Source organism: Phoxinus phoxinus, assembly GCF_949152265.1.
Source record: "Phoxinus phoxinus genome assembly, chromosome: 21".
Lineage (NCBI taxonomy): Eukaryota > Metazoa > Chordata > Actinopteri > Cypriniformes > Leuciscidae > Phoxinus > Phoxinus phoxinus.
In genome coordinates, this window is record NC_136896.1 from 25,537,031 (window position 1) to 25,554,485 (window position 17,455).

Consider the following 17,455-nt stretch of genomic DNA (forward strand, 5'->3'; position numbering starts at 1 on the left):
CTTATTTGCCCTAATTTACTTTCAACACTCTTTAGAATGTTTTTTTATTATTATTATTTTATTGTTTTAACCTTATCCCAGGCTTATAAAATAATAAATAAGAAAATTAAAACACACTCTCTTAACAATTCATAACTATTTTACGCTTTACCAAATTGGATGCTAATTCGTATGAATTTGAACGGTCTCATTTATAAATCCATACAATCTGGACCTTTTTCTTCTAAAAATCATCATTAAATCAAATCGCATACGAAATGACCTCCTCATAAAATAGTTACAGTAAGTTTTCTAATGAGATCGGCTCGGAAAATTCATGATTTTTTTTTTTTTTTATGTTCAAAATTCTGAACAAAGTATGAATTCACACAATCATGAACAATTGCAATAATTATTGTGTAAAAATGATCAATGATTCATCACACTGAACACATTTTCCCTTAAAGTACACGGTTCTCCTGTCATGTTTTTACTGTGGTAGACACTAAATTAAGTAGTAAAATTGTTTAAGAAAATGTATATTCTAAAATAGAAAGTAATATTATTTTTTCTGCGCCTACCAATTCCTTTACTAGAACAAGTATTAAATACAGACTGTGCAAATTAATTTCACGATCAGCGGGCAATTTGTTCTTCATTAATTCCCACCAAGATCGATTTTGAATTCCTGCTCACTTTCATTTGTTTCAAGGGTCGCTGTGACCAAATGACTTGAGTGTTGGTGTTCGTAGTGGTGGATTCCAAGGGGACAGAGTGTACTCACTGACCGATTGTCCAGAAGGATAAAGCCCTGTTTCTAAACATTATCCATAATTGTCTAAACTGGAGAGGTCTCGCCTGTAAGTGCTTCTTTAAAGGGGCAGAGAGTAAGAAATTATTATTAGCAGGTTAATGTTATGTTGATGCACACGTTCACACGTTTCCAGAGTTAAACAATGAATGTTAAATATATGGATAAGTCAGCTGGTGTGTCAGATCACGTCTTCTCGTAGTGTGTGTTTGTGTGAAGGTAAACTCTATTTCAGGGCTCATGTCCCCTCTGCAGTGAGGTTGGGTTGCTATGGCAACACTGCATTACTGAGACGTATAGATCCTCAACTTGTGTCCCATTGTAATCGCATGTTTTTGAGGTCTGTGTTCAGTAAACAAGCATGAGCATCTGTCTATGACATTCAGTGGATTATAATGGATTTGATGATTTGATACTGGTCTCTGGTTTGTGGGCTGTTGACCAATAATAGCAAATGTCTCTTTATCACAAATTCCTTTTCAGAGTACTTAAAGGTGAGTTGCGTATTGTTGTTCAAATACTTTCTCTTACTTGTAGAGACAACTGTATATACACCAAGTGTCACCACTGTTGGCTTTATCAAAACGTTGTTTTGTTTGTGCGAGAATCCAGTCAACCTGACACATGAACACTGACTCAACCAATAGAATGAGTTTGGGGCAGGACTTACTAGTTTAGTTTACCAATGGCAGACGGGAAGTGTTTGGGAAACATGTTTGGGAAAAAAAGGTATTATTTTTACTAGTGACCCTCCTAAGCTAGTGACTAGCTAACTCCTCCCTTTACTGTTACTTTAATTTTTATAATGTCAAAAAAATAAATATTGGAATTAATTCAATTAATGATTTTTCTAGTAAAATGGTTCAATATTATTCTTACTTGGGCTTTAATAAAGTGTTATTGCTAATTATCTTTCATTTGTCTTCAAATAATATATGTTTTTAAATTACTCTAATTACTCTACCGTTCAAAACATTGTGGTCGAAGTTAAAGAAGTTACTTATTCTCATGAAGATTTTATCAAAAATCTCAAAAATGTTGGTTTAACTCAAAAAAGCAAGTTACATTGTTGCCTTAATTTTTAGTTCGTTGTAATTAAACATTTGAGTTACAATGAAGAAGAATGGTTTAATAAACAGAAACTCAAAATATTATGTTATCTTCACACATTAGTTATCGAAGCTGATTTGACAAAAGATACAAAGTTGTGATAACAAATCATGAAAATATTTTTTTACAGTGTAAAATAACTATTTTAATATTTTTTTTAAATGTAAATTATTCCTGATGAATCTATTCGTGTGTGTGTGTGTGTGTGTGTGTGTGTGTGTGTGTGTGTGTGTGTGTGTGTGTGTGTGTGTGTGTGTGTGTGTGTGTGTAAAATACCCCCAAACTTTTGAACTGAATTGTAGTTTAATCTACAGCATATTCTTCAACATTTATTTAAGGATATGAAAAAGGAAATAATAATAATATTACAGTGGCCATAAAATAATGCATTTGCTTTGAAGAAACATATGACAAAAAACAATACAAAATGAAATGAAGGTTTCAAAATTTAAAAAACAATAAATATTTGTACATGCTCATAAATATTTGTTATATGCTTATTCATGGGACACCTGTGTGAACTTTAGGGGAACTGACTAAATACATTCATAATAAATGACCTTCAGACCACTTGAATGATTGAAAATGTCTCAGAAAATTGAAGTTATTTATAAAAAAATATATTATAATTTGTTTGCTGATGTCACTTTGTTTGATATTTAATGCAAGTACGCTTTGTCATTTTAAGTGTACAAAAGTATACAAATACTTTTTGGGGCCACTGTATATCCTCTCTAGGTAAGTGACTCAGCAACAATGTTTTACCATAAAGTTGCATTTTCTTAACACACCAGAGCATTACTGGTGCACAAATGACAAATTCCAACTTAAAGCAAACATTCAAGTTACATTGTCTTCAAAGTTATGTATCTTTCTTGTACAGTATAATGTAATATTTAGTTCTTCCAGCTTTGATAATTTCCCATTTGAACTGGGAATAGATTAGGCTATTTCAAAATCCACGGTGAAATACTGTCAGTGGCATTGATTTAATTAATGGGATGGGCGACTGGAAGGGCACTATTGTAGGAATGTGTGTGTGTGTGTGTGTGTGTGGCGAGGGGGGCTGGGGTTGGCTGGTGCTGGTGGTGTAATGTTGCTGATGCGGGCAGAGACTGCTGCAACCTCCCAGAGAAACACGAGCAAGAGAGAGAGAGAGATAAAAGACAGGGGGCAAACTAGTCCAGTCTAGTCCAGAGACACCGAGGTGCTGATTGGCAGAGCCCCGGATCAGGGCAACACCGCAGCCGCTCATAATACCTGGGGAAATGCCCCCAAATCCCCCTTAAGCTGGGCTGCTGTACTCCAGCATGGCTGACTGGCTCCTAACAGTAGCGGCGGGTTGAGTTGTGCTGAATCTGGCTGCCTGTGCCGGGGTATTTGTGCAGCGGAGGGGACGGGAGGGGGTGCGTAAAAAGAGCTGATAAGCAGGATGACAATAAGACTCGAGCAGGACAGATTCCAGTCGGGGAGGCCTGCCGCACGGAGGGGCCCCGCTGCTATTTCGGTCCACCAGATCATGATTACACTCAGCCAGGAGAGAGACCACTAGTGCCTACAAATATGGTAAGTGCCGTCCCATCCGAGCAAGTATGTGAAGCTGGTTGGAGCAGAGGGTGACAGCTGGGAATGGGAGTAGGCTAACGGTGCTAATGTCCCGCATCCGTATTGATGATAAAGTGGATTTGTGGGTCGTGTGGGGTAGAGTAATGCTACTGGATTGCGTCCGGGACGTTCTGAATTTCTTTTCGCATAGTATGGTAGTATCTCAAAGTTGACAAGGACATGCAGCTTCAGCTTTAATGCACCTCCGGAGTGACCGATTCCAAACTCTAGGTCATTGATTACCGGGACCGTTCAAGACTGCAAGGTGAAAATGACAATGGAGGACGAAAAAGATGTAGAAACAGTAAGTTCCACTTTGAGACAACATAAAAAGGTGGAAGCTGTTAGGTTTGACCTTGTTTGGGGTTAGTGAATGAGATGGTTAAAGGTTTAGCTGATGATCACTGATGGTGTGGTGTTTTTGGAGTAAGGTTGGAGCGTAGTGGTGCATTGCTTGAAAGGGCTCCGGTTTCAGTGTAACAGGAAGGCAGTGGGATCTAATTAGATATGCAAGCTTGTCATTTAGATTGATATAAATCTGAACTCTACTGTTGAGTTCATTCAGTGCAGGGAATGATTTTGTGAATTGGATTGTGCATCAGGTTCTGGGAGGGGAACTGGAGTGGCATGTTGTGGACTGACTTTTGACGCCTGACTTTAGAATATTTACCAGCCATAAATATGTTTTAGGTCATGAAACTGTTTTTGCAAAAACACGTACCGTAGTTATGACACCAACATTTTAGAGACCAGTGAAAATTCACAATTCTCTATTCCAGTTTCGATACCACAGCTAAAACTACTAGCCCAACTAATATCAATTTAAAACATTATTATAGTAGTAGTTTTCAGGTAGAGACATTGAATAAACTAATCAAATGTATAATAACAGATAGTCTTCACTGTATAAATTAAACATAAAGGAATCCTTATTAAAGTTACAAAAGTTATTCAGTCAAGAGCAGTGAATCATTTTTTTCTTCATCCTTCGATGTTTGATTAATATTAATGACACAGACAGCAGCAGAAATATTAGGCTGATGTCACTTTGAGACAGAATGCAGGGATCCAATACAATGATACTGGTACACATCTTTCTCTACTCCTAAGCCATATCCGATTATGTTTACTTGTGTACTACTAACCACCGAGACAGGCATTTTTGACATTTTTTTTTTTTGTGAATTTGTCCGTTCAAGTGCAAAAAGATGTGAAAGAGAGCGCAATTAATTCAGAATTTGCAGATTGTCTGATACGCAGCTTTCTACCCACACAAAACTTTCCAAACAGCTCGCTAGTAACAAATTGTGCTCCCTTTTGTGTTTTGCACTTGAATATTTAAATTTCCATGGCTCAAACTCTTGTGAGGATGCAGCGCTGGTCAACTTTCCCGAGGATCATTCACGTTTGTTTACATTCATGTTCTCACAACAGTGCATTCTTAGAATTCATAAAAATGTTACTGGCGATTGACACCGTTTCATATATTCGCCAATTCCGTTTTTTCCCTCGCATTTGTTGCGAGCGTTAATTTTTGTTGCGAGGTAGAACTTATAGTACTACTTATAGTACTTATTCATATTTGAAAAACTTTTGTCTGCTACATCGGTCATGTGGTGCAACCAACATGCAGACGAAAATAGGGAATTATATCATAAACCCCCTTCAGAACCTCATGACTGTGTGTCAAGGTCATTATACCTCTTAAAATATAATTTGACCTTTTTATGACAAAGCAAGTCTAGTTCAGGTTGCAAAATGTCATGTGATGCAACTATCAAAAATGCAATTATATTTATCAATTAATTATTCATGATATTAATAAAAACGTTTTAAAAATAATAATGTTGTTGATAAATAATAATGAAGATGTGTACACTCAACATGTATTCAAGGTGTAAGGTCATCACATATAAACTTTTCTTAACCGTATGAATTCAACATGAATACAAGAAGTACATTTCTAAGCACTTGCAATATGTGTTTAAAAAAAATGTCTTTATCATTGCAATATGTCATTGAACCCAAGTCAAATAATCTGAAAATGGCCAAATATCATCAGATCTTTGTCCTGTTCTGGCCAATACATCGACCCGTCACTATTCTGTGGCATAGTGCTTTTACAGTTGTCAGTTGTTTATTTGATTTGTTGTTCTGCAGTTGTCAGCGTGAACTAACTTTGTGGGCTGCTCTCCCACGGTTTGGCCTGCAAGAGGATTTCCTCAAAGCCTTCACAACGTCTTATTGCAATGCATCTCGACAGCTGCATGAAGTGACCCACACACCTCACAAATTGTCTGAGAGGAACGCTGACTAAAATCTTGCCCATACTAGTTGCCCACCCAGTCACTGGTTAAACCGGCCAAATTGTTGTGTCTTCTCTAAACATTGTTCCTTATTGTGCCAGATTTATAAGTGCACTTAATATAATTTTGTTTTCTCTGAATAATGATTTGAAGGAAATATAACCACTGGGATACATCAAGTACTCCTGGGGGGATATTTGACCTTTAACCTCCAAAAAGTGGGCTCAAAAATGGTTGCAGGCGGTTTTTCATGATTCAATCAATTCCCATTGGTAAAAGCATTCCTGCCCTACATTTTATCCTCTTATTGAATATACTGTTTCACTCGGAATTTTATGTTTTTTAAGTCAACGTTTTAAATATAGTATAAGTTTATGTTTGCAGAGGGCTGTGAACACATACACCTTTATTTTCATGCTCCACGCTTGATGAGTTTTGCAGGTGCTAACGCTCTATCATCATGAAGCGTGACGCAGGACGCCGTTTCATTCTGCAGTCCTGCTCTATCTGCACTCTACACTGAAGAGCGTCAGAAATGAGGACAGATACATCACACACTCAGCTCTCTTCATGCATGTGCTGTTATCTGAGCATGCTGCGATTGTGTGTGCGTGTGTGCAGTGTCAATCGACAGCTCTTCTCTATGGCTTAAAACGCTGCACTCACTCGCCTCCCTGCGGGCAAGTCGCATTATAAAGACAAACAACAGCGTGCGTGTGTAAAACAATCATTGTATGTGCTCATCCCACTCTGTTGGCTGCAAATGGAACATTCCTGACTGGATAACTGCATAATCTCCAATCATTTTGCCACATGTTTTGCTTGTCATATGGATAATGTAGGAGCTAGATACAGATCATGTCTTGTACTTGTCCTATATCCTGATATACAGGTACATAAATCCAAGGACATCTAAACCTGTTTCAAATAATATCATTTGACTCTTTGCATGTTCTCAAAGATCATCATCAGCATTTGCTACTTTCATATAGCCTAATCTCAATACATTTTGCATGAAGTTCTTGCTTAACTTGTGTGGACTCTCGTTAATAATTAAAGACTTTTACATTTTCTTGAAGACAATGTGAGTTCTTGCTAGTGAATGATGCAGGGGATTCTGGGCAGTTTCATACTGGCCCAAATCAAAAGAGCATTGATATGTTTGGCCCTGAATCAATGACGTGACACACTTTGTTGTTGTTTTTTTTGTCTAGTCTATAAATGTATTATGATGATTTATGTATCAATTGAAAATGTCATGGTGCTGACCCTGATATCATAAATATTAAATTATTAAATATTTAAATATAAAATATTGTGTTATATTATTGATAATTATAATATTAATAATAGTTATTAGCCTATATAATACATAATTTATTATATTATTAACCATCATATTGTTAATAATTAATTAAGGATCAGTATCGCACAGTATATCATCTCGACATACACTTTTATTACAGATTTATTAAAACACAGTTTTAAATTACACCGATTTTAAAAGTCGGTATGAAATGGAAATTCCTCTATTTAGTGCCCGGGCACCAATGAGGACCCTCTTGGAATTGCTACATTTATTTCTGAATGCATTTATTATTATTTTTTACCATTTCTTAATCAAAATGTCATTACTCAATCTTCCAGTGAAACGACAGACTCTCAAAATAAATGTTGCTTATTGACTTAGCAAACTGTAGTTAAAATAGATATAAAATACATGCACAGTAAATTGCATTCATAACTATGGCAAATTAGCATTCGAGATCTGTATATCGGCCCTTCTTACTGACTCTAACTGGCTTCATTGTGTGTGTGTTAGCCTGTGTGTTTATGTAAGGCTTGTGCTGGGCTTCTGCTAATGCTGGCTGATGATCAGCCCTTGTAAAACCTATTTCCACTTGGCGCTGGGCTGCGGGACGGGACCTTTCCTCAATCTGATGATCTGAGCTGTCTGTCAACCACAGAGTCAGTGTAACGGAGGCAAGCTAATAAGAGCTGTGTGTGTAAACCTCACTCCCCTGGCCTCAAGAGGCGCACTAGCGACTGACGGTAGAGACTTCAATCTTTAGCGTCCTTGTTATTGCGCTCGCCTCCCATGCCGCAGACGCCGGTTCAAATCTCGCTCGGAGTGGGTCGAGTAGGACTGGATGAAGTCTGAACACTTGTTTACAAGGTGCTCTTAAGGTGCACAAGGAGGCATTATCAACCTAATGTAATGATACGCTTTTAATTGCCAAATTAAAAAAATATAGCTGCAAGCAGCAATTAATGAGGCCAAGCTCAAAAAAGGCATGATAAGTTATGCAAGCATTATGGGAGCATTTCAACAACTGCACCAATAAGTAATTAAAGACATTTTTTGATTATTTTAGGCAAAACGTGAGAAAATCATAAAGTAGAATCACTTGTAATATGATTTAATTGCTTAAGACTTTTGACCAATAGGTGGTGCTCTTACCAAATTGATGTCATGTGGTCAGTGTGAGGGGAAAATTACACATACAAAGTAGAATTGAAGAGTTACAGCCTCAGAATAAGCTTGGCCATGAATTACGTTTATGTGTTGTTCGAAAACTGGTCTTTTTGGCCAAAAATGGTTTCATAATTTTTTTCCAACATAATCTGAATATGATTTGTGAAAATGGTACCAATGGTCTAGAAGAAGATTAGAAGGGCTGTCATTTCAACCAAATATGACATATTTGGTATGATTGTTCTCGGTATGACTCAAGAAATAGTCATACCGAGAATTTTAATGAAACCATCAGTTTATTGATGGTTTCAATACCATCAATAAATGGTATTTTTGATGGTGGAGTTGTTTTTAAACTTTTTAAGTACCTTCAGTGCATGGTGCTGATTACACATACCAATATTTGTAAACGATACGCTAATGCAATCATAAAATACAGCATTTTACGACTAAATTGAAAATGGCTGACGCCCAAAATGGATGATTTGGAAATCAATCCGTTCCCCCCAAAAAAGCTATTTTTTTTCACATTTCCTGACCAGTAGGTGGCACTGTGCCAAAATGTTGCAAGTAGCCTCAGGTCTTGCTTGTGGTGATGTTCCAAGACCATGACTGAATCCGAAATCGCCCCCAAACCCTCAATCACTATTGCCTACATTAGTCCACTAATACAGTTCACTTGAAGGAGTGAATAAAAACGATGTGAGCGAATTCGGACACTCTTTATTGCGGTGCATTGTGGGATAGAATGAGTGCACTCGATTACGTACACTGTGGTTTCAGACACCACAAATGTTTGTGTCTTTAAATAATGCCCTATTTGAGGGTATAGCGGGCAATTTCGGATTCAGCTCTCGTCTCAATACACCAAATCGTTGCTGAGATATAGCCTCACATCCATTTTGGCGTGCTCTTCGTCCAATATGCGCGTTATTCGAAGACGGTTGGGTCTATTGGAAAGCTTTTAAAAACTGCCAGCAAGGTCTGAAGATGATCTGAGCCCTTTTTGGTGAAAAAATTTACTAACCATCTAGGATGAGTTCGAAAAAGTTTATTTTTATTTTTATAAAATTAAAAATGGCAGGGAAACTTTCATGACGGAAAATGACCCTTACGGTTCAAAAGTTATTATTATACATGTAAGTGTAAATTCGGACAGTTGGTGGAGCTAGAGAGAACGAGTTAAAGACACCAAATTTGCTGTGGTAAATGTCCAGACTACTGCTATCCTCTATCTGTGTGACAAATTTCATAATTTTCCTTCAAACAGTTCTATGATTAAAGATTAAAGAGCGGAAGAAGAACAAGAAAAAGGAGGAGGAATAATAATAAGATGACACACCTTCTGTGTTTGGCCCCTAATAATTGTAGTGTTCATGGTTTCATTTAATTTAGTCTTAAATATATAATTATTCTATTTATCTTGTACAGTCCTACTTTCTAATGAAGAAAAATACTTCATGCAGGTTTTGTTGAGGCCTTTCCAGAACATGCTGTGTGGTTCCCAGTGATAGAGAGAGAGAGAGAGAGAGAGAGAGAGAGAGAGAGGCAGACAGACAGAGAGAGAGGGATGTTCAAAGGAAACTCCCACACACTGCAGAGGTTGAGCCCACAATAGAGAGAGGATGACATTTCTACATGCTACAGTAGCTAGACAGAAGCCAGGGACTGATATTGCTAGAAAAAGTGAGAGACCTAAAGAAGTATGAAATGATTAATAATTAACCCGAATTAAATACTTACACCCTCATCTGTACTTTGTTTGGGTGCATTTCATTAAATTCTTCCAAACATTTACAGTCATTTATTTAAAGGTGAAGTGTGTAATTTCCAACCTGATCTCACGGGAAAAATGGAACTATGTTACGAGGTGGCAATTTCTTATGAATTCGCACGATGTAAATCATACAAAAACTTACGATTATTAGAAAAAAAAGGAAGCATGAAGGTCCCCCTCTAACCCCACCCCTAATTTTACCCGTCACTGGGGCATAAGTAGATTATACAAACACATACGAATAAGATTGTATGAATTCATATGAATTAGCCACATTTGCCAAAACATAAAATGGTTACGAATTACTTTGAGGTTGTGTTGGTAATTTCTGCACCAATAGCATCACCAAACGAAATTGTAAAAATCTAAAATCCCCTTACCTGCCATTGGTCAAACTAGCAGACAGTCCCGCCCCAATCTCATGCCATTGGTTGAGCCAGTGCTGCTGTTGCTATGATGTTCAAAAAACAGCAACAGATTTGATAGAGCAACAGAGACACAAGATGCATTCCCAAATCACATACTGCCTGAGTAGCTACTACATTTAATGAAGAACTTACTTTGTGACCATTACAAAAGTAGGAATGTGTAGTAGGAATGACTTCTAGGCACATACTAAGTCCCCCATGTTGTGATTATGTGATATAGTAGGTCATCTGGGTACTTTTCACATACTGTTTTATGAATACTGCGTATTCAGACATACTTATTATTTCACATGGACATGAAGGTTTTGAAAATTGATCCCCAGTTTCAGTTATGTAGATCCTAGACTAATGTTGTGGTATGTATCTGGTTGTGTGTGAAAGGATTCAGATGCAGATAATGTGTTTTCATGTGTGTGTCGGGGTGTGTCGGGACTACAGCACTGCAGCAACGGCAGACACACCCTCTCTCTCTCTCTCTCTCTCTCTCTCTCTCTCTCTCTCTCTCTCTCTCTCTCTCTCTCTCTCTCTCTCTCTCTCTCTCTCTCTCTCTCTCTCTCTCTCTCTCTCTCTCTCCTCTCTCTCTCTCTCTCTCTCTCTCTCTCTCTCTCTCTCTCTCTCTCGCTCTCTCTCTCTCTCGCTCTCTCTCTCTCAGTGTGTGAATATCTGGACACTGAACTGTTAGCACAGACCACACCTTTTTCCCAGATCCACATTTATTACATACTCATTTACATGAACTAGCGTTTTATGACACCTCATCTTTTTATTTTACCTCATTCATCATATTCAGAATAACACAGTTTTAGTGTTTCATGCACTGAGACCTGTTACTATAGAAATGCAGAGACAAATCAAACACACGAAAGCATGTAAAGCATGTATGAGGAGTATGTCTGGCTTTGCACTAGGATAGACTACGGTGTTGTGGTTAAATGCTATTTTCAGCTGTTGGAATTAGCATGTGGTTTTGTTGATTGTTTTTTCATGATATAGGCTACCATGCACAATAAATATTTAATTATTATTTAAAAAATGTCCAGTTCAAATATCACCCCAAAATCTAAGAAATAGATAATAAACCCAAGAATATAGAGCCAACTTAGCCAAGACGTAGTACTGAAGGAAAATAAAAATTGAGCGGAAGTACGTAGGAGGGCGGAGCCAGGCTAGAAAAGACCAGCACGCTCTTGTAATTCCAGTTTGCATATTCAGGTTTATGATGTCTTTACTCTTCCAGGATGAATACATCCTTTACTGCTCCTCATGCTATATTCAGTTCCTGTATGAATGCCTCTGGAATCCCGCTCTCAGGGCAACACTGCTTCAAGCTCTGTGACATTTCCTTTCTGTTCTTTCTCAGGCCCTCTTTTACATAACTGCAGCCAGTTTATCCACCACAGTTTGTTTCTGTTATTACAAATGTCATATAGCTCATAATCAGACACAGGAGAGACAGCGGGAATCTTAGCAATGACCTGCTGCACGATCAGACATTTGTTTAGAGATCTGAGCTGCACTTCACTTCTGTTTCACAAAGCACTTTTGATATATGGGGAACAGTTTGTTTTTTAGAGTTAGATTTACTGAAGAAGATGTGAGTGGAGATCTGGTTGCTAGGGCACTGCCATGTGCCTTTTTGTTTTTAGCTTCAATGCAGTAAAGATGCTATAGATTGGATTTTGTTATCTGTTCTTTCTCTTGAAAATTGGAAGTGTCAGCATATGGTGCTATTAGTTCCTCTTGATCAGTGAGGGTTTGTGAAGAAGACGATCTGATTGTTATTTCTCTCTCTTGCAGACTGACAGTAATGCCAGTTACCTCAGAGCGGCCCGGGCTGGAAACATCGAGAAAGCCCTCGAATACATAAAGTCAGGCGTGGACATCAACATCTGCAACCAGGTCATACATCTTCCTTTTTGTGAAATAATTTTTTTTATTTGTTATTTGGCATCATAAATATTTTGTAGTCACTGTACACTACGATTCAAAAGACATGTTTTAAAATAAATTAATACTTTTATTCAGCAAGGATGCTTTAAATTCAAAATTGACAGTAAAGATGTTTATAATGTTACAGAAAATATTCTATCTCAAATGAATGCTGTTCTTTTGAACTTCTAGTCAACAAAGAATCCTGATTTTTTTTTTTATCAAGGTTTCCACAAATATATTTATTTTTTTTAATACAAAAAATTAACTTATTTTAAAAATGATCAAAACTGGGAGTGGAGACCTCAAGACTTTCCAAAGTTGTGTTTCCATTATTTAATGTCATAAACTTTTAAATTACATATTCTGTCTCTGATATACCTCATATTGATCCTAAATAATGTACATAAACAGCAAATAAATATATTATTATGTTTCTCTGGGTGCAGAATGGGTTGAACGCTCTTCATCTAGCATCTAAAGAAGGCCATGTGGAGGTTGTGACTGAGCTTCTTAAACTTGGTGCCACTGTGGACGCGGCAACAAAGGTAACACCCACATCACCAGATCGGATACTATGACTCACTACTAAAAATGTCAGCACTAGTGTTGAAGACTGAGCATATGAATTAAAGATGACAAGTGTGTTGTTCGGCTGACTACATTTGCTGCATCAGCAAGTCTTCAAAGTCACTGTTGCCTGATGTTCAGGTTGACTTTGGGCTGGATCTGCTCATTCATGTAAAGGAACTTCAAGAGGAATATTTCTGTAGAGGTTTTTTGAAACTCTCCCATCTTAAAAGTGTATTCTTCAAAGTGTTATGTACTGTAACAGAGATGGAAATAGCGAAGAAGCATTCCAAAATACAGCTGGTGTATGAAGAAACATTGGGTAACTGTTAACTCTGAGTCAACCTTCTCTGTTGTGTTCTTCTGATTCTAGAAAGGAAACACCGCTCTGCACATAGCATCACTCGCTGGACAGTTGGATGTCGTTAAGGAACTCACGACTAATGGAGCAAATATCAACTCCCAGTCTCAGGTACAGTCAGCACTTGACATGTGATGAGTGGCCTATAAGTTGCAAACACTTGGCCAACCCATTGTAAGCTTGTGATTACGTTACCGTGCTGTACTCTTGTGTAGCCAGACCTTCAGTCTGACGGCAGAAGGTCTGGAGCTTTTATTGGCCAAGGGTCCTTTTGACTAACATTTAAAGCAACCAATCACAGTTTGTTTTGTTCAGCAGAATGTTTAGGGATGTGAATGTAAATGTCGGTGTCTCTGCAATAACAGACCGGCGTGCAACCAATAAATAAATCATTCAGCAGCAGAAAATCAGCAGACAATTTACAGCAGCAATGTCACATTAGTCTCCAAAAAATTGGATTTCTTCCATGGAGGGTTTGAGACTATGCTGGTAACAAAATGTAGTACTAGTTACCTTCAAAAATGGCTGCCATTGAACCTAGTGTTTGTGCAGCTAGTTTGAAACAGTACTGTAGCTTGCCAAATTAAAAGGCTACTTGTAATTTAAAGTAATTTACTGTAGCTAGCGATAAAAAAAAGTTAGCTACTAACTGTGAATTACCAAATTTTCCAACAGAATCATTGCAGAATATCTGAAAATGTTAGCAGATTCTATCTGGGCCTGCTAATAACTATGCTACCATAGCAACCAACCAACTTGTGGTTATCTACATAATCACCAAAAAATTAAACCTTTGAAAGAGAAAACAAAAAGTAGCTAACTATATTGAAGCTAAAGGATGACTATCTTATAAAATGATAACTTATTCAGATAATTATAAGAAAAACAAGGACGAGTTTTGAATGATTGCACCAGTATAAGGGTGACAGCATTAAACCTGCAATAATCATTAAAAAAAGCTAGCTATACACAACTACACCATGAACACAACTGACTTTGACTAAATTGTTATGCAAGATTGTCTACAAACTGTTGCTTAGCAATCACAGTGTTTGATCTGAAGGAGAGAACCAATCATAAAAGTCATTTATGCTAATAATGCAACATGCTCTAGCAATGCGTTGTAATATGAATTTTGAGTGAAGTTCAAATACTCAAGTTCCCAGTTTGTGCTCAAAAGAATTTAGAAGTGCTGCATTAAATATAACCTACTTATGTCTCCATTTTGAAGAGAAGCTGTTGGGATTTGAGAGCTGGTATGGGCGATGGTTTTAGTATGTGCGTTTTTGCCTTGTCACTGAAACTACCCTCAGGGAGTCCAAAATTAAACACATGCACACGTGTGCGAGAGAGAGTAGAGACAGACTTTGTTTTATCTCAAGAACATATCACAAGTGCAGCCTGGTTCTGCTTTCTCACACTGCAGTCCTTAAAATAGGGACACTTTATGAATGAGGAGGCAGATTGTGAATTGCTAAAGGTTTACACGGGGTTGCTAGAACAGTATATTTTTTTGCAAGGGTATTCTTTTTGCTGAAGGGTATTCTTTTTGCAGGTATGTTTATATGTGCACCCCACATTTATAAGTATTCATCTTCCTCTTGTTTTATGGCTGATTGAAGATACATAAGTACATTGCCGCCACCTATCACCCAAATGGACAATTGACACTAATAATCACTTAATTCGTATACCCGCCTAGAGGCTGAAGCTTCATCTGGCGATGTGTGTTAAGCTTCTCCGTTTCCACAGTCAGCCCCCATGAAGGAGAAAAAACACATTTAAAAGTATTAGCAAGCTAGTTACTTTTTTTTTGGTTGACTCATTTTGGCTATGTTATGTTAATAGTGCTAATACCCAGGCCTACACTGAATACAAGATTTTTAGAAAAATTTTCTAAAAGATCACTGCAGAAAGTGTAAAACAAATATAAAAAACAGAAGATTCTGTCTGGGCCTGCTAATAAGCTTAATGTTAAAATGTTAAAATGTTAGCTAATCTTAGCTAATTTATGGTTAGCTAGATGACCAACATTTCCCACAAATCAAACGTTTGAAAATGTAAACATTATTTATCTAGTATCATACATTGATTTAATATGTATAATAGTATTGTCTACTACTGAAGTTATTAAGCTATAAGCTAACATGTTTAAGCTACAGATTCACTTACTGTAACTCTCATTTTATGGACCGTGCTGGAAAAACACTTTATTACCTAGAATGCCTAATATTTTGAGGTCAGTATTTATTTTAAAAGTTAAAAGTTAAAAACAAAGTGACAGACATTTTTTTGTGTTCATTGTTTTGACAATATTGAACTTATAATAAGTCAAACTTAACAATTTGTCAAAATGAATGGTAAAACATTTCTTTATGGTGTGACTGCATTTCCTCTTCCTTTCATTCCAATTAAACTTCCTTCGGGTGTGGCCAATTCAATTCACATTCACACTCATGAATTAAAAAGACAGTTGTTAAATTCTAAAGTTCACACAACACTGATATCAAACTAATGACCAGACATATAGCATATTGTTTATTTTTATTTCAAATAAGATTCTAAACTTGTTAAAAAGATCATAATCACTGCAGTACAATCCTGCAGATGAGGCAACTGTATGTGCTGTGGTCTTATCTTGTATTTGAATCATGGATAAGCGTAGACATTTCTAAGTATGCTCTTGTTCCTGCTACAGAATGGATTCACACCACTCTACATGGCTGCCCAGGAGAACCACCTGGACGTCGTCAAATTCCTCCTGGATAACGGATCCAGTCAGAGTATTGCCACAGAGGTGAGCAAAACATTCTGTTCCTATCGATTCATCACTTACCTCACTGCAATTCCCAGCACTGTATGAAGCATCTTACTTATAGGTCCATCTAGTGATGATACATATAAAACCCGACTCAGAATACCCAGTGACCTTGCTGTCCTTTTCAAGGCAGCAGGCAGACACTAGTTGCGCAGTGAGGGTATTGAATGCCCGGCTTAATGTGTGTGTGTGTGGTGTGTGTGCGCCTGCATGACAGAGCAGGGTGCCAGACGTCACTGTCCTTGAGAATGTACCAGACCCTTGTGTCTCTCAGACAGCGATTATGCATCAAAGAACACTTTCATGTTTTGAAGAGCTGCTGTTTGCATGGTAATGATCCATGTTAGTGAGAATGAAGGTCGGTCTGAAATTCAGACTTGAACCACAAAAAGATGCATTACACCATTTTGATGTCAAGCTGCTCTTTTAGAATTATTAACTATTTTTATTTTTTGCTTTTATTAAGCATTTTGTCATTTTCTAAGTCTGCTTAAACAATCATATATTCATATACGGTGTAATTTATTCTCACTATATGATTGATATTTTATATTTTTGTATGAATATTTTCTCTTCATTTAGGTGTTTGTTGATATAATTCCCTACAGTTTCATTAATTTAGAAGCAGCTCATCTAAAACCATACACTCTGAAAATGCTATTTTTTAGTAAGGGTTTCCTCATAAGAGAGATTCTGTCTGATCCCACGATTCTAATATTGTGATACAACACAATGTATTGAATCATGTGTGACAATGTGTTGTATTGTGAGGTTTTTGTCAATACTCAGGCCTATTATTCACCAAGTAAGGAATAGTTGATGAAGAACTGTAGAAATATAGTGTACACACAAGGAGTCTGGAGTCAGTCATTGCGCTTATAATGTACCTACCGTGCAGAAAAAAAAATCTATTTTGTTTTATAGAATGCATTTCTATACATTTTCAGTTTCAGTTGCATTTGCGTTTTGCAGGAATGGTTATATATGTGTATGTTCATGGATCTAAAGACATGCTCAAGATGTTCGTACTTAAAACACTCTTGTATGTGGAACTACTTCTTTACATCACCAAGTTTTAAAAATCTACTGTTACTACTGTAGTTAAGAACATGATATGGAACAGTGATGCTGTTAATGAAGTCAAACTACCTCAGGGGTAGCAAACCCTTCTCCTGGAGGGCTACCTACCATCTTGCAGAGTTTAGCTCCAACCCTAATCAAACACACATAACCAAGGTGTTCAGGATTAGTTGGAAATAAAAGGTAAGTGTGTTTGAGCAGAGTT

At 37.2% G+C, this 17,455-nt stretch overlaps 1 protein-coding gene across 35 annotated transcripts in view; it reads left to right on the forward strand.

Annotated features, from left to right (window-relative positions):
- Positions 1-17,455, forward strand: part of ank3b (ankyrin 3b) — a 171,185-nt gene that overhangs the window by 81,240 nt on the left and 72,490 nt on the right. For 33 of the 35 annotated variants that reach the window (XM_079596437.1, XM_079596461.1, XM_079596466.1 and 30 more), the window contains exons 2-5: positions 12,290-12,391; positions 12,871-12,969; positions 13,365-13,463; positions 16,051-16,149. In XM_079596437.1, coding sequence (XP_079452563.1) covers positions 12,290-12,391; positions 12,871-12,969; positions 13,365-13,463; positions 16,051-16,149 — 399 coding nt within the window. Of the gene's footprint in view, positions 1-3,321; positions 3,467-3,660; positions 3,810-12,289; positions 12,392-12,870; positions 12,970-13,364; positions 13,464-16,050; positions 16,150-17,455 lie in introns of those variants that run through there. The other 2 variants (XM_079596468.1, XM_079596439.1) reach the window with 2 other exon arrangements.